We start from the raw sequence: 25,183 nt of genomic DNA on the forward strand, positions 1-25,183 counted from the left end.
AGTATAGACATTGCCTACCTACTTAATATTGGCTTTCAAGTGTCAATCAGTGTAGGTATTGTATTATAGGCAGTTGTGTGAGTGTATAACAGAAACAAAACATAGTGTATTATCCGTGAATATTGTGACCGTATTATAAATATTTTAAGTTATAATTATTTTATATAATAATAATTCAAATTTATTTAGTTAATAATCAACTGTTACAATAGTAAAACACATTCGCGGCTTATATGCTTTACACCAACCTGCGTCCGTACTCCGTACCACAGAGTAAAATGTTTACAGATTTATTATAATTACATAGTTTTACTGGTGTACAAAACTTCAACAAACAGTCAATACCTAGTTGAGAAACTATATATTACCAACCAGACTACAATTTTCCAAAATTAAAACTGTTGACAAACTTGACAAAACTATCTTACACACTCATGCTTCAAAATATGTACATTGCACAACGATCATATTTTCTTTAGCACGCGTCATTATAATATGTTATACCTATCCGTTGCTTGATTAATGTTATCACATGATTATTTTATATTATGTCAATAATTTAATTATTAGGTAGTATTTATATATTATTAGAATAATCTTTAAAAATTGCCTATGTTTTGAATAGATATTCAATCATTTAAAAAAAATATATAACAGCCATCGTAAAATTCACTCAATCATTTTCAATATTTCTCTGTATCATTCATCGTCCTCCGTTTCCAAATTATACGTGCGATTAGGACGTACATAGCAGTCATTATTATTGTAAGGACTTTTTTTCCAATTGCACAAATAAAATATACGTTACAATAAGTGGTGGAGAGCTTCATTCCACAACTCATCCCACTAAATACCCTAATATTAAAAAAATATATATTTATATATATATATGTACGAAAATTTGTGCACTCCAAAATCGGTAAAATCTCAAATGTGCGCCCTTAAAAATAAAAGTGTGCGCCTAACTTGTCATAGCACATTAACCAATAAAGTATAAACTATACTTTTCGTTCACTAATTCCTCCACCCTCTTTTAAAACCAAATTAACAAGTTACAAATACAATTATTTGCTTTTCGAAAAGTTGGAAAAAAATAGCTGCATCATTCACGTACATTAATTTATTTGTACACGTGCCATTACAACGTAAAAACAATTATATCATAAAGTATAATATAAGAGAATATAAAACTCATTGATTTTAATTAATAATTCTATTAAATAATACGATCCTATGATAATGTTAACAATCATCAAGATCTGAGGTTGATCAATGTTAATCATGTATACATACATGCGCATTGCACAAATTTATTTTGGATCGAATACAATAGAACTGCAAATTGCATTAAAATAACTGCGGTTATTATAATTTTGTGCAGTTTGAGAATTGCACTGTCTTTAATATGTAGGTAGGTAATAATATTAAAAATATCAGTGGTAATACGAATCTAAAAGGTATGCAGCAGTGACTGAGTGTAAATGAGCACCTATTCGTTATTACATTGTATTTGGCGTAAGTACCTTTTCTTCATATCATATATAATTTAATTTTTTATATAAAAATTTGAAAAATACTGTAACGTGCTGTTTGTATATAGACGTACGCACTTGCATTTACGGCTACAGTGTCATGGTACACTGGTACGGGTGCTATCGGTATGGTAAAGGTTGCTAACCATATATTACCTAATGCATTTCAAGTCAAATTTGGATATATAAATGAAAAATAACAGTTTTTAGTTTTTTTTTTGTTAGGTATACCTAGGTAATTAAAAAAATAATATTCGTATAGAGACCCGATACTACCTATATACATAATATCTATATTATTATTTAAAATACACAATGATATTGGATTTTGGTGAAATGAATTCAGAGTAGGTATATTTTGTTCCCAAATCTATTTTTTTGACCATATCTTCGCATTTGGAGCAGTAAACATTTTCACTCAATTTATTGAAGCTGATTTCTGAGTAAACTTAAATAATAAACCATAACTGTTATTAGCATTTTATGTACTTCTATTATAGACACGACATAATTATAAGCCATGACCTATAACTATTCAATATGACTAGGAATACTTAACACAATAACACGTACTACATAATAGTTGACAGTAGACATAACTCATTAAAAGTTTAACTATTAACTACTATAAAAAAATATATCTGTTTTTGAATAAAAAGAGTTCAATATTAGATATAGACATAGAAGTATAAGTAGGTATTTAATATCTACTTCTACCTATATCTATATGTTGTTAACAATTTAGCGTATTTAATGTAATAAATTATATACTACCTAATTCAGCGTTATTATGTTACCTATAGAAAATTAGAAATTTGCGAATTTAAATTTTAAAATGCTTAATACACACTTTTTAGTTACTTGACGAGGGTATAGACAAATATTACCTATCTCTGGAAAACAGATATTGGTTTTTACCTACTATAAAGTTAATTCATTTTTAAAAATACGATATCTAAATAGGTAATAAAACTATAAAGTTTGAACTTCAATAAATCTTTACAATTTAAAAGAAAATGATCAAATAAAAATATATTATACCTACCTATCTACTTTAATTCAGTGATCGCCCTCACGGTTCATGGATCAGACGCTCAAACGCTCTATCCAACTTCATTATAGAAAATGGTCTTTAATATTTACAAAGATGAGGAGTCATAGAAAATTATCGCCACGGGCAACAAAATGTATTCTAAATTTGTCTCTGAAAGGCTCTCCACGGCTCACGGCGCGCGGCGTTTGATATTATAAAGAGTGCTTTTTATTTTTATTTTTTTTAAACTCTTTGTGGCTTTGAATGTAATGTTATCGAAGATGAACAGCAAGTTTACTTCTTAGTATCTGCATAATATATAGGAGTAAGTTTTCGGCCATATTGCTTGTCAATATTTTTTTGTTTACGAAGACCCTAATTTAAATGCACACAATTGGCGATGTTTACTTGTTGAGAACCACTGTTTTAGGCATTTACAAAGTCAGCCATAAAAGTTGAGCGTGTTTCGTCTTAATAATGAATAGACGCGTACATTTTAGGTGATAAAACGTACCTAGTTTGAAATTCCTCAGATGAAGACTTCGTAGTATACACTAATTGATGTAACGAAATCGTTCAACTTTGCCTTTGATTAAATTTGTACAGTTGTAGGCCACAGTTCACAATATTAGTAGATGAAAAATAATAGGTAAGTGGTTACTTCGTACTTTATACCAATGGCCCAAACAAATAATAAAGCTGAAAACAAAATATATTATTTTACCCGATGATCATAAACGTGCTTTAGATATTTTGGTTATTATTTATTATGGCCTGGCAAAATCAAGTCTGATAATACAGTGCGTGCTATTTTTTTTTTCAAGTGATAAAACAATTAATATCAAGTAAAATAAATATAAAGTTGCAATACACGAAACAGTGGTATATTCGAGGGGGTGGATAAAACAATGAATCTTTTCATTTAAGTAAATAACACTAACAAATTGAAATAATTAAATAATACATATATATTTTAGACTGTTATTATATCAATTAAAATTATCAATATAGTAATATATTAAATATATTAATATATAAGTATAAATAACAAAAAGCCCCATTTAAAGTAAACTGTGTTATTTAAAATATATACAGTTTGATTTTTTACAGTAAATTTTCAATTTTCTAGAAGAATGCTATAAACATAATTTAACATTTTTACAGTAAAATAATTGGTAATTAATAGGGTAAAATATGTACAATCCAAATTAATATTAAAGTACACAATTCAAACAAATAAAAAAATAAGTAATTTTTTTATAACAAATATTTATACTTTTTATTGTGATTAATGACTTGTACTAAACAGTTTGTTAAATCTAAAATTGTAGTTAATGAAACAAATGGTCAACATAAGATATGCTAACAAAATATTCTTTAAATAAAAAAATTGATTGAATTTAAGTACCATAAATTACTTATTTTTAACAATATTTGCGTAGTTACTTTCCAACACTAAATTTATACTTAACACTTTATAATAATATAACAGTTAATCATTATACAATGATAAGTAAAAAAAAATGTTCAGAAAAATAATTATAAAATAAAGTAAAAAGTGTCTAATAAAATATAATAGGCAATTTATTATATCATCATTCTTCATTAGACCAATTGCAAATGAAATGGAATATACAATATTACAATAATTAACTCATAAAAACTTTGGAATATTTTTGATAAAATGTTGAAAAGGTAAAGTGCTTTAACTTTGATTTAACTCTGCTGTGTTGATATCACTTATTTCATTATTATCTGGAGGAACATTACTTGTTTCTTCATTTGAAAAAATCTCATTATTCTGTTGTTCCATATCTGCTCCAAAATAAAAGTCATTATGAGTTTCACGACATTTTTCTTCCATATTCATATCTTGATTAACATCATCTACTTGAGATGCAAACGTGTTGATTGAACAATGCTCCTCGTGATTTGAATTGTTAAAAGATTCTTCATTAAAAGATTGGTGGTTATTAGATTGGTCATTTTCATAAGTATTACTACAATCAGAGTTGAATTGTACATTTTGTTCAAACTCTTCATTGTTTTGGCTCATTTCATTTACTTGTTGGGAATTAAAATTGTCCTTAGAATCTCTTTGATATTCTTCTTGAGGTTGATACTCATGATGTTTTTCTTCTATATGTTGCTGTTCAATGTTGCCTAGGGGTAGGTTTTGTGAATTTTGCTGTGTGTCTTTAATATTGTCGTGGGACAATTCTTGTGAATTATTGGTAAAATCGTTTTGATAATCTTCAAATTGTTGATCTTTATTATTACATTGCACATCAATATTTTCTTCAACATTCTTCTTATTTTCGTTATTTGATTCAGCATCATAAACACCCACGTCATGGTGTTCCTGAATCTCATTTTGATGTTCTTTGTTCTTAAATTCATCTTGTTGTTTAAATATCATGTCTGTACATAAAGTTTCTTGTTCGTGGACTCCATGATGTTGTTCAATATTATCAACAGCTTCACCTTCATAGTTTTCTAAATCCATTGGAGCACTCGTTTGATGAGGACCTTCTTCCGTAGTTGATTCATCTCTGGATGAAGTTTGCTCTACAGATTTTCTGTTCCAACGATCTTCTTTAGTACTATTATCAGACTCTTTATCACCCCATTTGCTTGGTTTTCTAGAACGTTCATCATTGTTATCCCGATTTTTTAACTTTGTATAGTTAGTTTCATCTTTTTTGCCAGGAGTCCACTGTGATCCTTGTTTATTGTTTTGCCATTCTTCTTCTTCATTTATTGTTCCACGTTTCCATGGTTTTTGTTGTTCATCCCATTCTGGGTTATCATCACGTCTCCAACGCTTTTGTTGATTAGGTCCTTCCCAATCTTCATTTCGTCGTCGATTACTATTACCTCTCCATGGAGAGAGTCTACCACGACCACCCCATCCATCTGAATCACGACTACCTCCTCGACTTCCCCATTTATCTGTTTCACGACCACTTCCTCGACCAACCCAATTATCTGAATCACGACTTCCTCTATTAGCAGGTACATTATTGTCCATCCAATTATCTAAAACAAAAGTTAAACATATTAAATAAATTATGCAATATTCATTTCAGTATTTTGTACCTCGGCCACGGCCCATTAAATTCTGCATTAATGGCGGTCTTAAATTACCTCTTCCCATCATACCTCCTCTATTCATACTTTGGTTCTGCCAAACAGGGGGCGGTCCATTATTATCCCAATTAGGTCCATTGTTGGCATCCCAATTGGGTGGACAATTGTTATTATCCCAGTTAGGTGGGTTAAATCCTCCACGACCTCTAAATCCTCCACGGCCTCCACGATTCCATCCTCCTCGTCCTCTCATATTACCATTGTCCATAAGTGGTCTTGGACCATCTAAAATTAAATTAAACAAATAATATAATATAATACATATCCTTGAAAATATATATTTAACAATTGTTTGTATAATTTATTTAATTACCTTGCCCTAGTCCTTGTGGAAAATTTTGAGGGGGCATATTGAACATTTGATTGGGAAGTGGTCCATTGTTAGGCCCAAACATGCCAGGTTGGAATGGAGGATTACCTATGTTGTCTTGAATCACATGTTCAAGGATTTGATGCAAAGAATTATTTTGTATCAAAATATCTTTCACAGTATCTATCTGTGCTATATTAGGAGCTTGAGCTATTCCTAATCCTTCTTTTACTGATAACCTACCAATGTTATTTGTATTGTCAACTTCTTCATTAACTTTATCACCCCAGCGTGATGATTTTCTTTCTCTTTGTTCAGGCCCTTTAATACGATTTCTTGGATCTTGTCTTTGAGACAAATCATCTCTTCGCCCACGATCATTTTTAATATCTCTATCTGAAAATCTATCAATTCTTTCTCTATTGTCGAAATTACGATTCCTATGATCTAGTCCATGAATTCTGCCACCTCGTTCATTATTTCTATCAGAATCTTTAGAATCTTCCTGATCAGAGTTGCCTAATGCATTAGGATCATATTTATCATTACCAATATTTGTATTACTTCCAATTCGTGCAAAATCATTTAAATTTGGAAGTTTCGGAGGAGGAGGTAAATTAAATTGCATAAGGGTTGATGGGTCTAACTGATTTGGAGGATTTGTTGTGTTAAGATTATCCTTTTGACTTGTATTTTGAGTAAGTGTAGGAGCAGAACTAGTTCCGGATGTGACAGTGGGAGGATTCATCCCCATCATTGTCGGAGCAGAAGAAATAGCTGCAGCTAAAATAAATAAATATATATTAAATAAAATTGGAATCATTAAAGGTACTTAAAGATAATTTAGACTTTAATTTATAAAATAAAAAATAATTTGAATGTATTCAATAATTTACAACAATTATAATAATAAATATAATATTTGCATTATTGCCTTTATTTATTTACTTTGAGATGGTAGATTCATACCAAAAGGAAAAGACATCATCATATCTGGAGGTACGCCAAGTGGTTTTTGTGCATCATTAGACATTGTCATTTGTTGAGGGTTTCCCATCATGTTCATGTTTGCTAAAATGCTAAGGTTAATTAACTGTTTTAATAAATATTTCTGCTAAACATTAACTTACGCGGAGGTCCAAACGGTGATGGCATTCTATTCATCATCATCATAGAAGGGTGACCCATCCCCATTGGAGGCATAGTTCCAGGCATCATAGGATTCATCATTGGATTAATCAATCCTAAAAAGAAGTAAGCATAAAAATTATTATTTAACTCTTATTGATGTTACGAATATGCAACAGCATCAAATATTACTGTAATATTTTGTTGCCGTGTATACACTTACTTCTTATTTATAGTATACAGAAAAGAAATCTTCAATAAAAAAAAGATTTCAATGATGTAAATTTAATACAGTATGGCCGGGTATAATTATATTTTAGTTTAATAGTCAAAGGGCTAAAAAAAATATTGAAGTTTACCAATTGTACATACTAGGATTGATTCCGAAAGGATTAGGCATGCTCATTGTTTGTGGCATATTGAAATTCATCTGACTTGGCTGACTGTTCTGAGCAGGAGACATTTGCATATTTTGAACACTAGGAGATTGAACACCTTGTGGATCAAAAAAGTTAGATGTATTTAACGGCTGCTGACTTCCTTCAGTTAATTTTTCTTCTTCTTTTTTCTCATTTTTCTTTGATGTGCGCAAGTTTTTTAAATGAGCTGAAATTTAGTTTAGAAAAAAAAACAACTTTATCTTAATGCCTTTAAATTTAAAACTGTGCTCACAGACACTATTTACAACATGCATTACTACAAGAAGTGCCCAGGCAGGCAATCAATTAAATGTTTATGTTGTAAATATTATCCTTAAAGCAGTTTTTAAGTATTCATAAAATAGCTTACTTTTAAGCCATTCAGGCATTGTATCTTCATCTAACATTCCTCCAACTTCCAACTCATCATAGTCTATTTCCTTATTTAATTTCTCCCAAGGTATATATGAAACTCCATCATCAATTTCCCAATAATCTTTCCATTCTTTATCTTTCATTGCTTGACCCGGAGCCCAAGCAATCTTTATTAAATTAAAATACTAATTATAATAAAATGTTTTGATTTATTTCATAACCATTGTTAGTACATATGGTATTTGGTGTACTAGTATTTTGAGCATGTGGAACATGTGTAAAAAATTCTCAATCAATTATATTTAGACATCCAATGACAAGAATATGCGCATGGGGTAAAAATGTCCCCAATTCATAAACTTACTGTCAATAATGGAAACAATTAAGCAATTAAACACATTTTGAATTAAATGTTTAGCAGAAATCTATGACAAAGATTTAAATAGATCTCCTTAATTAATTTTAATAATAATCAAAAATGAAAATAACATCAATTGTAGAGTTAAAAAAAAATAATATACAGGGTGATTTTTTTATCATGAAGTATTTTAAGTTTAGACAAGCGGAGTAGTGGACAAACATTTTGCGGGGTAACCACGTACCACTCCACTCCGACAATCAAACTTTAAATACTTATATCTCATAAACTACTCGTCCAAAATTCGATTTTTACATATCAAAATACTTAGAAAAATATTCTGCTTTGGAATATGAAATTAAAACTCTAGGTTGTCATTCAAAAAAGTAAAAAACTTAAACAATTATAAGGATAAAAAATATTTAAAAACATAATTTTTTTTATAAAAATGTTGTTTTTTTAACAACATGAAACTTTGTAAAAAAATATTTTCAAAAACATTGATACTTTTTGAAATAATGAGTGGTTCATGATAAAAAAATCATCCTGTATAGATAGTTTGTAATTTATAAAAACTTTAATCCCACATATTTAATTGTAACTGTACAGAAAATAAATCACTGTTAAGAGTATGTAACAGTGGTATTTGTTGTCTTCGTCTTACCAATGCGTAATATACCAAATTTACGCTCAGCAGAACACTTGTAGCTCCTTTAGTTTAAAAATTACAGTGAATCGACCTATTATGAAACTTGATGGTAAGAACATTATCTGTGTTTGTACGTTGGTTTTTTACGATAATTCAATTTTTAAGTGAGCTTTGAGTATTTTTAATGTATTGTATATTATATGATCATAACTCACTTAAAAACTGAATTATCGTAAAAAACCAACATACAAACACAGATAATGTTCTTACCAACAAGTTTCATAATAGGTCTAATCACTGTAATTTTAAAAACTAATGGAGCTACAAGTTCTGCTGAGCGTAAATTTGTTATATTACACACTAGTAAGACGGAGACAACAAATACTGCTGTTACGTATTCTTAAGTATAATTTCGAATTATTACTTTGCGATACTATACGGACAGATAAATTATGTCCCATAACATATAAACATATAAAATAAATGGTATAACTTTTTAAAAATGTAAATAATATTTATAAAAAGATTATATTGTTGATAAATACCGTCATAGGTTTCCCTTGTAATCTTTCTCCTTGATATTTACTCATAATACGAGCAGCATCTTGTCTTCGGTTCATACACAAAAAAGCACACCCTCTAGGTGATATTAAATTTAATGAAACTATGTCACCAATTGGTTGAAATAATCCATATAAATCATCTTGGTGTATGAGTTTTGATAAATGTCCCACCCAAAGAGTAGTGCTTACAACTGTAAATATATAAATTAAACAACAGTATGAACAAGATCAAAACATTTTTTTACCAGCTAAATGATTTTTTTTTAATGGAGGTAGATATTTTTTTCTTCTTTCTCTATCTCTTTCTCGTTCCTTTTCTCGTTCGCGTTGGCGTTCACGACTACTCTTCCTAGGAGATCTTTTTCGAGATGGACCTGATGAATAACCATCTCGCCTTGATTCTCGTTTATTCTGAGGAGGTGATGCAATATGATCTAGATCTATTACTTCAGGTTTTGATTGGTTTGGATCATCATAACTATTATACAAAATATAAACAAATTATTTATTGTAAGAAGTCACACTAAAAAGAAGTAATAGCTAATCTGAATAAAAATATATACATAATCTGGGTTAAAGGTTTATGATGATGTTCTGATGACATCAAAGGTTGTTGTTGTTGATATACTTGTGCATTGAACAATTGATTTATATATGGGTTTGACAACATTCCACCAGGTGCTTGGGGGATCAAAGGAGCTGGTTTTAATTCACATTCAGAAGCAAATGGTAAATTCTGAAATTAAGACTAAGATTAAAGATCATGAAATATTAAATAAATAGTTAGCAAAATTATTCATTAATATGAGCTTGACTTAATTCTAAGTACTTACCGAGCTGGAATTGATTGCTCGGAAACAGGATCACTCGTTCATAATATAAACCTACCTTTCGATGACTCGTTACCGCTGAAATTTTTATTTGGAGGAACAACTAAACAAAAGTAAGCACAGGGACTCGTGTTTGGACTGACAATTTGATTCATTGAAATTTTCAAAGAATAGCTTAATAATACTATGCTAAAGCTACACATGTACTATTTTTGGTAATCTTACCTGAACAGTCTGAGCAAGATGCTTGTCAAATTCCGCTTCTTTTCTCATTTCTTTTATCTTGTCCAACTCTGCTTGCTGTTTAGACTGTGAAGACATTAACCCTTCGACATTGCGCAATGTGCGCAGAACTTCTGGGTTATTCAATAGGCTGGATTTAAAAAATACAAAACAATAGAAAATATCTCTACAAACTTGAATCTTGTTCAAAACCGAAAATGTCAATGAATGATAGTTACTAACAACTTCCTAAGTATGGTTTGATTAATTTTTTAATTTGTACTGTCCAAAAAAATAAAACAAAAATATTCAGCAATGAATTAACTTTAAAATTATTTACAATCACTAATTTCCCTTTCTAATCAAGTATTTCCTGAAAATATCTCTATTATTAAATAAATGGAATTGGCCATACACTTAAACAATAAGATGATCAAAAAAATATTATTAGCTAAATATAAGTTTGGAGAATAATATAATTGGTATAACAGTCTATGAAAAAACACCAATATTTTCCAATGAGTTTTTTTTTATTTGATGTACATTTAAACATATCATTTATGGTAGTTTTCTACCAATTAAGTTAAAAAAATCATGCAATCCAAACACGAAGTATGTGCATAACAATTAATAAATAATATAAGTATTAAGTTCCTATTATTAAATTAAACATACCGAAGCCCTATCAATGGATAATGTCTTCAATCATGCCTATCTTCACCTAATATGTACATCCCATCTTACCCATTTTCTTAGTGTTACTTTATGTAACAGATTGTAGATTTATGTATGATAAAAATATTTTTATTTTTTTTAAGTTCCTATTGAAATACTATGTAGATTTGTAAATCATAAAAATGTTACGTGAATGACTTTTAATATATTGTTGACAGTATACTTTTAAGATTTAAAAAGATTTTAGGATAAAATATTGGTTATAAGTGTATACCAGTAGATATCAAAATATTAAAAATGTTAAACATACATTTGAATTGTTTTTGATATGAATAATATGCCTAATAAAAATTAAAACTGATGCTTATTGTTTCAGATTTTTAAGTTTAAATGGTTATTACTTAAATGAACACATTATTTTTTATCATTAAAAAGCAGCAAATCCAGCATACATATAATCTATATAACATAATATAGTGTGTAGTTCAATAAAACCTATTTTACAGCATCCACCATCTGGTATTCACAGATAGTGGAAATATTTTATTTTAAATAATATATCTTATACACATAAGTTACATAACACATACAACTGTACCTTTAAAATAAATAAAGCAATGTATTTCTAAGAAAAGAAAATATAATACAAACCTTTGAAGCTCATACTACTTTTCTTGTAAAGCTGTAAGAGTAGATTTAAATTTCTGAAATACCTTGGTTCCTAGATTTTTTTTTTTAACAATTATATTTTTGGTAAGATTGTAAAATTGTGTAGGTAAACATTTTGATTTAGTGATTTAGTAGTTATGTTAAAACAATTAAATAAGTAACTCAGTTTTATAACATACCTATGAATGAATAATCTATAAATGAATATATTTGAATATATAAAACAAAATATAGTTAATGGTTTTGTATTTATTTTTAATACTTAAAAAACTAAAAACTAATAAGCCTTGAATATTATTTTAAAGTAAAATTAAAAAGATTTTGTTGTAATATAGCTATTTTTTAAAGTTTGAAAGCATCATTTTCTGTATGCTTATAATTAAGCAAAAAATATATATATATAAAAAGAACAAACCTGTCAATTCCTTCAATGGCAGTACTTTGATGTTGCTGTTGTTGGAATACTGGAGATTGATTAAGCATTTCATCTTCATCATCACCATAATCATAATCAAGAATTTTTTTATCAAACAATTTCACCTTAAATATTCATTTAGAATCAAACCTTATTTCTTAGAAACACTAATAATTATATCTTACTGCATCAGATTTTTTTACTTGAGGAGATGTTGATGACTGTTGCATATGGCCTGGTTGTTTCTTCAACAATGATTGAATAGCTTGTATATGTTCAAGTATAGCTGGATCTATTGGTTTACTATCAGTTTCTAAACTCTGTGACTACAATTAAAAAAAAAAAAAAAAACAATGAATTATACATGCAAATTGTTATTCTTATTAATTAATTATTTTGTTTTTTTTTTTATAATCAATCTTAACTATATTTACCTGTAGAGTGTCAAAATGTTTAGACATGTCATCTTTAACAGGGGTATTTTCTTGACTTTTAAAAAGATCTGTCTTAACACCTGTTAAAGAATAAAATATTTAGTCAAACAAAAAATAACTTTATAAAAAGAAGTGGAAATATTTTATAGCTTTCTGAATAAATGAACAATTCTAAAATATATAATATGATTAACAAATTATCTTGTTTAATTTATAATTTAAATGAGAAAAAGATAATATATTATAACATTATATAATATGTTGAATCATATCATAATTAGATCTACTGCAAATTAATATAATAATGTCTATTGTAATATGAATACAAATATTTAATAATATAATTACTTATTTTTGGACTATTGTCCATTGATGATAATGGATTTGTTTGAGAATGTTCGCCATAATCAGGATTGGCAGCCAAATCAAAAATAGGTTGAATGATATCAGTGGTAAATACAGCATTCTTTTGCCATAAATTTAATACTCGAATTACTTTACTCTACAAACATACACATTAGAGTTACTAAATATTGTTTTAACTAAAATGATTTTTTAACGCACTTTATCTTCTTCTGGACAAGCAAATAAGTGTGTAAAAGTCTGTTTGAGATTACGTGCAAATCTAGGAGCAAATACATCTTTGTCATTTCCAAATTGATGCCTTGATTGCCTTACAATTGAATCAATTACATATAAACCTGGTATTTTATACTCAGGTTTGCACTTAAAAAAAAAAACAGATGTTAGGTAGGTACTTTAAAGTACTAATTTATTGGGTTTATAAATTTATAATTTCAATTTACCTTTTGTATAAATTTTTCTACACATTGAACAACATGTTTATATAACTTGATGGCTTTGATAGCATTTCGAGTAATCGCAGTCATTTTTGCTTTTGATATAGGTGGCTTCATCTCCATAATGGAATAAAGCTGAAAAACATTAAAAAACTGAATTATGTAACAGCAGATACCTAATAACAAGTTAACACCAATATCATCGAAAGTATTATAAATATTAAAATTTCAACAACCGTCGCGTTTGCCTACAGCCCAAGGGCTCAAGGCAGACGGTCTAATCGTCTTGATCAGTTCATTTTAACTAATCATCAACGAGATAAAAAATATCAACTTTTATGTTGGAATCAGAGTTAAGACTACGATAGAGCACGCATTCAAACAGGGTATAAGTCGATTGTTGTTTAGAGTATTAGGCCACCCTAAGCAACCGGAAAGTTCACAAAATATTCACAACAGGTGTGGTACGCTTTCGTCTGACTTACCTCAAACGTAAAAGCTTTGACCGCCTCCATTTTGGCACGATGACGGTTTTTCGAGAAAAGATTAGCGACAAGAGTCGAAAATCCTCGACGACGGAAATCGAACGAGAAATCTAGAACATGACGAACACAAGTACACAACTGCGGTAATATCACTCAAATTCGATCAAAACAAAACGCAAAAAAAAAACCCTAGCCGGAAATCACAATTTTTGGTGTATTACGATATGGTACACAACGTTTGACACTTCAAGAATCAAAAGTCAAGACATCGAGATTTGGGATCGGACGACGGTAAAGCGTACTGCGCGACAGCTTACGATATGCACAAGCACAATGCACGCACGCGCTGATCGGACAGCAGCGGGCAGCGGCACAAGTTCAGTTACAGTGCAGCCAGTCTGGATAAACGATAATTTCTCTCTTGGCAATTAGAATCTCAGTAATCATCGTATATAATCTCCCACGATACACACCAGATTAACATAAAATAATGGCGGTTATTTAAAAAACTTAACATAACATTTAATAATATTATTATTAACGTAGTGTAGTATATTATTATACGGTATGGTAGACGGAAAACAAAGTCCCACACTAGGAAAAAAAAGTTAAGTGTAAAATTTACCGAAATACGTTTTCTTTTATAGTTCTATAGTAAGTTATACTTAGTATTTCAATGTGTATAAAATGTTTGTTCATATATATTTGTTAACTACCATAATAACTAGGGCTATGATTTTGATGCAAAGGCATCTTTTTTTTTGGTGTTTTGAAACGTTTGTTCGTAAGTAAAATTATATACGACCTATATTTTCACATTCATCGTGGATTGTACATAATACAAAATTATTAGGAGGACATCGAACAAATAATATGACTGAAGGATGGAATAACCGTTTTGCAAAACTGTGGACATAAGCATCAGACTATATCGAAATTTATTTGAAAAATAAAAATGGAAATTTCCATTAAATTAGCTTTAGAGTCTAGATGCTATAGGAGATTCAAGAACTGTTAAAAAACTAAGATAAACTCTCACAACAGAAACACTTCTGAAAAACTTATGTATACAAATACTACCGGGCAAAATCACTAAATCAGTAGGTATAATAATGTTCATGATAATTGACCCGGCAAATCCAAGGGAGGGGGAAACTGCCTCTACTTCCCCCCTGTTAGTTGAACTATAAAATATTGTTATTAGTTTTTGAAATCGGTGCAAACTATTTGCGCCCATCACACCTTTTTTTATAACCCACTTGCACCCGAAATCATAACCCATTTGCGCCCAAAATATTTTTAATAAAAATGTGTTAAACCCGTGTGACGTTGCCATACTGTATTTTGGAATACAAGCAAATAAGCAAAACTACTTATAACCTTATAAAGTTAAAACTATTGTACATATTATTTTTCCCGTAAATATTTTTTCTATAATATATAAATAACGACTTTTTTCATACGATTTTAATATTAAATTAAAATACATAAAATCAAAAAATATTATTTGTTGAAACTTAAAACAATTCACTGTTATTTAAATTATAATTTTCAATAGTCGATCGATGAAATTTTCCAAACAATTATTATTTTAAAGTTTTAGACTTATTTTATGCTGTTTACATTTACTATTCTCGACCATTTTAAACGCACCTAATACCTACGTATATAGGGGATTGGAGAATAACCCACTATCGTACGAGATTAACTTCAGGTTAACTAAATTTAAATCGTGAAAGGCGTTACTAAAAAATGTATTTACTCATAGTCAATTTATTATTTTATAAACATTTAAAAAAAAAGTGATTAGATTGCAAATGTAGATCAAGTCATGTGGTTAAAACAAGTTGTATTTTATGTATTAATATACATATGTAAGTAAACAGAAGCTTTCATTATAACAAATAGATCGAACGAAGATGAGCGCTGCGCGAATTAGTAAGTAGTAAGTACATTAGAAATGTATGGGCTACAATGTACGCAACGGGCCATGCCAATATTATTACATGGACACGTTCAGGTTCAAGACGAAAGTTCGTGAAATATTAAAGTTTAAAGTTTAATAAAGTGCGTTTTCCAGTCTACCGCGACTACGCCGCGTGAGCCCCGTCACGGAGACAATTATGGGCGTGCAGGTTACGGCCAGCCACGATGGCGGCGATACGAAACACAACGCCATAATATCTTGAGCGTTGCATGATTTTTTTTTTTAGTGTTGCGCCCTCTTAACATCTGTATTTAAGTCACAATGTAAAAGTTGCAAATTGCGATTAGTATATGATTGTTGTATTATTACAAAATAATATATTGATTGTATATTGTATTATTATAATTATTATAACATTTTATCATTATATATTTATTATAATATATTCAGTGGCGGTTATCCTATACCTCAAGTGTATCGACGGATACACATGATTTTGGGGTGGGTGAGTAGATGGTTAACTGCTTGACATATTATAGGTATTATATTATAATACAGTGTAAATAGCAAATAATATACATAATTTATTATCTTGCTGTATTGCTCTAATTAACGATGGTTTCAGTAGTAGCATTGATTATAGAATAGACAGATAGCCCATGCAATGTTAATATTTGGTGACCATGCGTAGGATGCAACCACTATGGAGCGCTAGTGTAGTTGGGATGCAAGGAGGTGGTACCCCCATCATAGATGTTTGCCATGGATATGCGGGGAAGGGAAGAGGTGGCTTATCGCGAAGTGCCGATCTAAAAATAGAGTAATAATAAGAAACTGAAGATATACTGAAATGATTGGAAATAATAATTTTATTATATTATCATTTATTACTATCTTGTTCATTGTGGAACAACCGCTTTCCGAATTTTCTTGTTTTTTGAGTTTTTAGTTGCATTTGCATTTACAATTAAAAATTCTTAAACATGTCTGGAAATAAATGCCAATATTTAAATTGTGGAAAATCAAAGAAAATGTTTCCAAATTTAAAAATGTATCGTTTTCCAAAAGATGATAGAAAAGAAGTATGGATAATACATTCAGGTGAGTAATTAATTTTAAATTTTAATTTTTCTGTACCATTGCGAATATTTATAATTTTTTTTACACATATTTTTTTATATCTACACAGGAAACACAAGTTTGTTTTCTGTTGATCCAGATAAACTCCACAATAGGTACATTTGTCAAGAACATTTCCCACCCGAAAGCTTTGTACAAAATTTTACTCAAAATCGTTTGATAGATACTGCTATTCCCTATAATTATCAATCTAAAACACAGCCATCTACATCATCAGGCATTAACCAGAATGATGAATCTCAGCAGGAGTATAATATAATGTCAACCCCAACTAAAACATATACACACTCAAAACCAGACATGGTAGAGTTAGTTTTTCCGAGCCCCCCTTCAACTTTTTCTACACCTCAAAAAATTAAAATAACAAATATAATTGACATGCCTAGCCCAAATTTAAAAAGGAAATCTGATTTGATAGAAATAGATACACCTAGAAAAATCAATTTAAAACAAAAATTAAAACTAAAAAACAAATTAATTCATAATAAAATAACTCAAATTTCAAAATTAAAAAAAAGAGTCAAAACTTTTAAAACACATAATAATGCTAAGAATTTAATAAATATGCATAACTTTCCATCAATTAATTCTAAGGCAATGGTAACGATGCAATTAAAAGATAGGAGTCGTCCGTGGACATTAAATGAAAAAAATTTAGCTTTAAACTTATATTATAAATCACCAACAGCATATAAATTTTTACGTTCACAAAAAGTTAATTTACCTGGGCCATCAACTATTCGTCGTTGGATTGGTCAATCAAAATTCTTACCAGGTTTTAGTAAATTATTTTTCAGTCATATACAAAAAAAATTTGAGTCATCTGATTATAAAGAAAAAGCTTGCACTGTTTGTTTTGATGAAATGTATATAAAAGAATTTATAGAATATTCCAAAGAATTTGATTTTATTGAAGGTTTTGAAGATTTAGGTCATTATGGGAGGACCAATAAAAGTGCTAACTGTGTTTTAGTATTTATGGCTCGAGGTATTTACTCTACATGGAAATTTCCAATTGCATATTTTCTTGTTCATTCTGGAGTTAACAAAACAATTTTAAAAAATTTAATAATTGATGTTTTACAAAAGTTATTTGAGGTTGGGTTGTGTCCCAAAATTATAGTTTGCGATCAAGGCACAAACAACCAAAGCACTTTAAAATCATTAAATATTTCAGAAGATAATCCATTTTTTTTTATCAACAACAATAAAATTTTTTCTTTGTTTGATGTTCCTCATTTACTTAAAAGTATTAGAAATAATTTAATTAATGCCTGTTATATAAAAGATAATAAAATAATCTCATTTGATGATATAAAAAAAACATATGAGTTGGACAAACAAAATCATAAAAGTAAGTCTCTCATCAAAATAACAGATGCACATATTTACCCTAATTCTTTTCAAAAAATGCGTGTTAAATTAGCAGTACAATTATTAAGCAATTCCATGGCCGCAGCAATCCGAACTTGTATACAAACAGGACAACTTCAAAGTAACACTTCATCGAATACTGCAGATTTTATTGAGTTTATTAATAACTTATTTGATTGTTTAAATAGTAAATCTTTATATAGTCATAATCCATACCTCTGTGCATTAACTGATCTAGGTACTGTAAAAAAATTTTTAATAGAAGCTTCACAATACTTCACAAATTTACAAAAATTAAAAAAAGGAAAATTATCTCAACCTCCCTGTTTTAAAGGGCTTACACAGACCATTAAAGGTGTATTGCAATTTTTTGAAGCAGAGAAATCTAATGATATTGTATTTTTAATGACTAATCGTTTAAATCAGGATGTTTTAGAAAACCTCTTTAGTATTTTTCGACAAAATGGTGGTTATAACAAAAACCCAACAGCTAAAACAATCAGAACTTCCATAAGAAGTAATTGTATTTTTTCTTTATGTACATCAAAAGCGACAAATTGTGAGGAAACCCAAGAAGATGATAATCCAATTATAATTGACCCAGTTAGTTCACTAAATAAAATAAATTTTAACAGTTCAAAATTATCATCTGATTCCGACACAGAATGTAATTCTAATTTATCTCTCTGTTTTTTTTCATCTGACGAGGACTCAAATAATACTGATAGTAATATTGATGTCACTTTAGAAGACTGTTCTGTAACATATTTCGCAGGATATTTGGGCTATAAATGTATGAAAAAATTTAATTGTAACCAATGTCAACTTGAACTATTTGTTGATAAAAACTTAAATGATAAAAAGCAGTTGCATCTTCTTAATAAAAATTATACTTCAATTGATAATGAAAGTGGACTTAAAGCACCATCAAATAGTTTAAATAATGTAGTAAATAAAATTTTAAATATTTTTGAAAGCAATTATAAAAACTATTTGCATAAAAAGAAAATAAAATTTCAACTAATTGAGCGCTTAAAAAATAATAATACAATTAAAAAATGGCTTGATGAATCATTGACAAACTGCATAGATCATAAAATGTACATAATTGAACAAATTTTAATTTGTAAAATATTTAATAAAACAAAATTATTTTCAACTACCACAAAATTAGCAAAACTTTCTAAATTAAAAATATTAAACCATATTTAAATAAATTAAATACATTTTTCTTGTTCTGACCTTGTACCTATTTGCATAAAACAATATAGAAGCAGTCTTAACTGTCCTTTTTAGGACAATTCACATCAACTACATTAAATAGTTCTTTTCAGGACTAAGGATCAATTACATTAAATAGTTCTTTTCAGGACTTTGCTTTGATTTTTAAATAGTTCTTTTCAGGACTATTTGCATCAATTACATTAAACTGTCTTTTTTAGGACAATTCACATCAACTACATTAAACAGTTCTTTTCAGGATTAAGCATTGATTTTTATTATATTAAACAGTTCTTTTCAGGACTTAGCATTAAATTTTTAAATAGTCTTTTTTAAGACTATTTGTTTCATTTTTATTAAACGGTTCTTTTCAGAACCAACAAACATCACAATTTACTTTTATTCTAATAATTATGCTTCAATATAAATGTATAAATGTATTTTACCCTTATTTTGTGTTTTTTTAATAATAAAGACAATTTTTTTATTCTTTAAACCTAGTATTTTATTTCTAATCCAGTTTAGCAATCTTGGTATATCTTCACTTAGAATCGTTTTTCATCATATTATATAGACTTATAGTTGGTTTCTAAACTTAACACATTCAGTATGTACTTATAATAACAAAACACAACTATTATTTTATTTATAAATTATATTAATAATTTAATTATGTATATTATTTGTTGTTATTGAGTTTTTATTCATTTTAAAATTTGAACACAAAAATACAAAACAATGTATTTTATAAAGTATGAAAATACAATAAAATTAAAAATTACAATATGGTTAAAGATTTGCTTTATTTTTAAAAATGGTAAATCTAGTATAGTATGTAATGTTCAATTAAATATTTCCGCCCAAAGCAGATTTTACTGAATCGTAACATTCCAAACATCCAAACAAAATTGATCTTTCGTAATGAAATTAATTAATTGTTGCTTTCTGTAGTAGAATTCGGCATAAAAATTAACAATTTTGTGAATATACTATTTAGCGATTGTGGCAATCATAGCGCAATGCTCAGAAAATAATAAATATAGGTTTATCCATGATAAAGTCATTAATAGGCTTATCGCTTTTTCTGTCACTACCTCAAACCGGTCTAGGAATAATATTATATTATTCGCCGTCAGTAGTAATAATATAAAATTAATTCATACAACGCTACCTACCGGCAGCTATCATAATTAAAATTGTAGTCGCCGAAAATCCCTATAGCATGGTCTATCTGTCTATTCTATAATCAATGGTAGTAGTAATGCAGTCACGAGACATGCAAGTATGCAACATGCACTGACGCTTGGGGAATAGTCATGGTGATACGTTGTATTAGAATTTAGAATATATAGGTGTATAAATGTATAATAAATTATTATTACCTAATAATACATTAATATGTATGTGTGTAAGGAAAGGTGGGTGGGTGGGTGGGTGTCAACAGATTTTATTAGTTTGGATACACATGGTAAATTTACTGTAGCCGGCACTGAATATATTATATAATATTTTATTATGTTTATTATTATTACCTATATCAATATATCAAAACGATTATTAATATGACGTGACGTGTTCGACTGTCAATCGTTAGGTAAACAAATAATAGGTAACAATTAAAATCAAGTCTACATATATTATTATTAAATATATTATATTATTATATATTATTAAATCTGAGACTTTTTCACCGGGTATACTTATGTTTAATATTGACATTTTAATAGGTATTAGGTATATTATACTTACATTTGTGACTTATGAGAAGTAATTTTTATGTTTTAATAAATATCCACGAAATATGAACTAGGTTTAATGGGATCCTGTTAATGATTCAAAAACTTTAAATCTCATCAGTCTGGTATAGATACTAATATTATTGATCATTTTATCGTAATAACTTAAGCCCCATTTTTATGTGTAACCACGAATGTATACAAGACAAGTGTGCACTACGATTTGAACGTGTGTTCACTGTGGTCTACAAAACAAAAATCAAATATTATACTAGCTACTAGGAAATATTAGTATTTCCTGAATTGTATTGTTTTATTTTATACAAAATAATATAAGATTATATATATCTAATGCATTGCATTTTCTAAGACGATAACGAGAATAAAATTTCAGTTTAAAGCAATAATATTAAGTGTGCAGTCTGACATTTTACAATTTACAAATAAGGTCTGTAAGGCTGTAATAATTTATTCTGTAGTTGAATTAAATTATGAGTATAATACTCTATGCACGTATTAAGAAATTGAGGTATTTGATTCAAAATATGCTCTTACCATTCTTACCCAACCACCATACCATATTACCATATTAGGTAGGTATCATGTGTCCATGTATTTATACTTACATTTTTTATTTATCATTATTTATAAAATATTTAAAACTCAATTTGCACTCTGTACTCAGTACTCTGTAGTCTGTAGTAAAAATATTTTTACGCATTTTATATTAGTTTTAGTTCAAATTAATTTTAGAGGTTCTGATGTAGGGTATTTAATTTCTCGATGTCAAATACCATCGATATTTGCATGATTTTTTTGTGAACATTAATTGATGTTTTATTTTTATTTTTTTGACATCTTAGTATCTTACATACTCTTATCACTATCACAACGTTATCTCATGTTTATTTGAATTTACGTGGGTATCATTATTCAATATTCTTTTTAATTTTTTTGTGTAGTGGTCAGTGGGTAGTTAATGTCTATGCTTTATTGCTTTAATGGTTTACGGTGATTACGTTTACAGGGGCATTTACAGAATTTAGTTTTTAGTAATTTAGTTAAAGTATATTTTACTAATTACAATAAGTTTAAATATTATAAACCTCCAATCTTCGAAGTGTGCCGTGAGTGAATGAGTGATACAGTTTTACTGTTCAAAATTTCGCATCATAATAAATGTTATTCTAGTTTCCACCGATAATCTAATAACAATGCAGTGTTTTGCGTTGACCATTAGATAAATCTCTTAGTGTAAATCATCATTGTCGGTTGTTGCCAATATGTTTGAATACACGTCCTTGTTGGTCTACACTCTGTTCTTTATGATTGTGTCGGCTTGTTTTATGCTCAGAACTACCGAGTTTGTGTCCAATGGTCTAACCGTTGAGAATCTGCTTGATACAGTGATCGACAAAGAGTATAATAATTTCATATTGCATCACATCAAGCGAACATCATACAGCATTATTGTACATTCAAGCCTACCATTTGGTTGGTGTTTAACATTTGAATTATATTGTATCGAATACATTATAAAAAATAATCATAAATATGTGTTATTTATAAATTTATAATTGTTATAATAACTGTATCATAAATGTTAATCTAAATGTGTGTGTTTTTTCAGCTTATTTACTAGGCACGCTGCTAGTTAATGACAATGAAAAAGCATTTGTTAGTGTTTACTTTTATGAGTTGATGTTTTTAGCATTGTTACCAATTGGCTATAGCTTTTCAATAGTTTCTAAATGGAAATTGAATAATTGGGGTAATCATCCATTATCAATTATTTTGAGTCGTTATAATTTGGTTGATTGGACACTTATAGCTCAAAACATTTCTACCGAATATCAATGGTATGTTAAACTATATTCTACGCATTCAATACTATTTATGAATTTAAATCCAGATATTCTGTATAAGTAGATATATTTTGGGTATATTTAATCCCTTTTAAGTGCTTACCAAAAAATGTAATAACATTTTATTTTAATAGTATACTTTTTGTGATTTACATTTGTGTTGAAGTCTTCAAAAATTGACGTTGTCTTATGGTACAACAAATAGAACAGTTGTTACTGAAAACTGGATAATATCAATAAAACCTTACATGGTTTATGTCTCTAAGAAATCAGAAAGTTCTTTCTTAGTGTATAGTTCAGATATCCACAATTCTACACCTGATGGCACTCCTGGTAGTATACAGTTCATCAACATTCAAGTGATACCAATTCGATCTCAAATTAAATGGTTTATTGTTAGGTAAGCCAAATGATTAATTAATTTTCTTGTTTTTCACTAAAATGCATAAGTAAACTTTTGAGTCTTTTGATTCTTTGAACAGAATAAGATCTGAAGACTTTAAAACACTAGAAGAACATATTGGTCATCCTATACAGATTGCGGAAAACGTCAAGTTACAGCGCTCAAGAACAGAACGTTTCATTGAAGTGTTTCGTGATCAGGTCTCCCAAAATCCAGTATATAATGGTTACAGTTCAGCAGAAGTATGTTCAAACAATTAAACTAGATAACATTTTATTCATATAATAAAATTTATCACTAACCTATATATTTATTATTTACTAAATATTTTTTAAGACTTAAATCATGAATAACCAAATTATGCATTATCTATTATCTTTTAAATATGTGATTTTGATAACCTATCTATTTTTTATTAAAAAATATAACGCATAATAATATGTTTAATATCAAAATAATTACCTATATAAATGTAAAACATTTTATCGCGGTTAAAATATTTAGTTTTTCAGTTTTTAATTCGTGATATTTCATTTATCACATTATTTAATTATTACTACCTAAAAAAATAACTTGAACATTTAGTAGAAAACATTTTTGACTATTTAGAAATCTATTTCAGTGATTTTAAGAGATAGAAACAATTGATTCAAGCTAGTAATAAGTTATAAATGTTAATAATTTTACTATTTGATGTTTAATAAAGTATATTAAAATTGAGTAAGAGATTATATTACTCTAATATTATTTTTTAGTTAGAAGATGATGTGTGCGCTGGTTGTTTGGTGAATCCTCCAGACGTTAAACTTACTAAATGTTGTGAAGATAGCAATGACATAGTAAATTGTACTTCGTGTCAATGTAGACCTATGTGGTGTGTTGATTGCATGGCCAAATGGTGAGAAAGATTTATCAATATTGTTGAATTGGAAAAATTAAATTAAATATTAATTTTAGGTATGAATCAAGGCAACCTCAAAATGACACAACCATATGGTTATCATCAAAATGTACTTGTCCACTCTGTCGTCAATTGTTCTGCATCCTTGATGTTTGTCCATTGCAAAATTCTGATTTAGTTAAAAATAATTAAGTACTATTGACAACACTACTACTGTGATAATGTATGTAGTATAAATAGTATCCTTTAAGTTTTTAATGTTTTGTTATCTTAAATATTTAATTTGTTTTGATTTAAACTTATAAAAAGATTTAAAACTATGTAAAGACATTTATTTTTATTGTAACTAATTACTAAATAAAATGAAATAAAAAGAAAAATTAATATATTTTAATATATTAACCAATAAAAGATGTTATATTAAAATTAAACATACACAATGCTTCAAGTTTTAACACTCACCAATAAATTACCACAGTCACATTGATAATTGTAAATAATTACACTGATTGTAGACATTGTAGTCAATTGTACTTAAATTTGAAAATATTGAGTCATTTTATAACCAG

At 28.4% G+C, this 25,183-nt stretch overlaps 3 protein-coding genes across 5 annotated transcripts; 2 read left to right on the plus strand and 1 right to left on the minus strand.

Moving 5' to 3' along the window:
- Positions 1-3,308: 3,308 nt before the first annotated feature.
- On the minus strand, positions 3,309-14,379 carry Isha (Insulator su(Hw) mRNA adaptor). 3 transcript variants are annotated; one of them, XM_015520577.2, is made up of 18 exons: positions 14,048-14,379; positions 13,569-13,697; positions 13,327-13,488; positions 13,111-13,264; positions 12,763-12,842; positions 12,514-12,654; positions 12,329-12,453; positions 10,573-10,720; positions 10,081-10,253; positions 9,763-9,995; positions 9,500-9,708; positions 7,943-8,114; positions 7,526-7,759; positions 7,156-7,269; positions 6,995-7,096; positions 6,029-6,808; positions 5,665-5,940; positions 3,309-5,604 (listed from the first exon to the last, which is right to left on the minus strand). In XM_015520577.2, the coding sequence occupies exons 1-18, from the start codon at positions 14,075-14,077 to the stop codon at positions 4,271-4,273; spliced, it is 4,596 nt and encodes a 1,531-aa protein (XP_015376063.1). In that variant the 5' UTR covers positions 14,078-14,379; the 3' UTR covers positions 3,309-4,270. The 3 variants fall into 3 exon arrangements, with proteins under 3 accessions (XP_015376063.1, XP_015376065.1, XP_015376062.1); XM_015520579.2 differs by having other exon boundaries at positions 5,713-5,940; positions 6,974-7,096; XM_015520576.2 differs by having other exon boundaries at positions 6,974-7,096.
- A 2,233-nt stretch (positions 14,380-16,612) lies between these two features.
- Positions 16,613-20,205, plus strand: LOC149055237 (uncharacterized). Its single transcript, XM_089229240.1, has 2 exons — positions 16,613-17,075; positions 17,164-20,205. The coding sequence occupies exons 1-2, from the start codon at positions 16,958-16,960 to the stop codon at positions 19,698-19,700; spliced, it is 2,655 nt and encodes an 884-aa protein (XP_089085366.1). The 5' UTR covers positions 16,613-16,957; the 3' UTR covers positions 19,701-20,205.
- A 2,174-nt stretch (positions 20,206-22,379) lies between these two features.
- On the plus strand, positions 22,380-24,934 carry LOC107170451 (E3 ubiquitin-protein ligase TM129). The gene is made up of 6 exons (XM_015520575.2): positions 22,380-22,939; positions 23,076-23,304; positions 23,477-23,710; positions 23,793-23,955; positions 24,469-24,611; positions 24,671-24,934. Exons 1-6 carry the CDS (start codon positions 22,729-22,731, stop codon positions 24,804-24,806), a joined length of 1,116 nt encoding a protein of 371 aa, XP_015376061.1. The 5' UTR covers positions 22,380-22,728; the 3' UTR covers positions 24,807-24,934.
- The last annotated feature ends 249 nt before the right edge of the window (positions 24,935-25,183 follow it).

This window comes from Diuraphis noxia, unplaced genomic scaffold (assembly GCF_037042655.1).
Source record: "Diuraphis noxia isolate RWA-SAM2 unplaced genomic scaffold, SU_Dnox_SAM2 contig0005, whole genome shotgun sequence".
In the NCBI taxonomy this organism is placed as follows: Eukaryota; Metazoa; Arthropoda; class Insecta; order Hemiptera; family Aphididae; genus Diuraphis; species Diuraphis noxia.

Bases quoted from the DNA above. Each gene is read 5' to 3' on its own strand.
- Isha (XM_015520576.2), bottom strand. From the start codon at position 14,077: ATGGAGGCGGTCAAAGCTTTTACGTTTGAG. The intron at 12,843-13,110 runs GTAATTATATTA...ATTCTTTAACAG, and splicing joins GGACAATAGTCCAAAAATAA to GTGTTAAGACAGATCTTTTT. The intron at 12,454-12,513 runs GTAAGATATAAT...TGAATATTTAAG, and splicing joins AAGTAAAAAAATCTGATGCA to GTGAAATTGTTTGATAAAAA.
- LOC149055237 (XM_089229240.1), top strand. From the start codon at position 16,958: ATGTCTGGAAATAAATGCCAATATTTAAATTGTGGAAAATCAAAGAAA. The intron at 17,076-17,163 runs GTGAGTAATTAA...ATATCTACACAG, and splicing joins AGTATGGATAATACATTCAG to GAAACACAAGTTTGTTTTCT.
- LOC107170451 (XM_015520575.2), top strand. From the start codon at position 22,729: ATGTTTGAATACACGTCCTTGTTGGTCTACACTCTGTTCTTTATGATT. The intron at 23,305-23,476 runs GTATGTTAAACT...TTTGTGTTGAAG, and splicing joins ATTTCTACCGAATATCAATG to TCTTCAAAAATTGACGTTGT. The intron at 24,612-24,670 runs GTGAGAAAGATT...TATTAATTTTAG, and splicing joins GTTGATTGCATGGCCAAATG to GTATGAATCAAGGCAACCTC.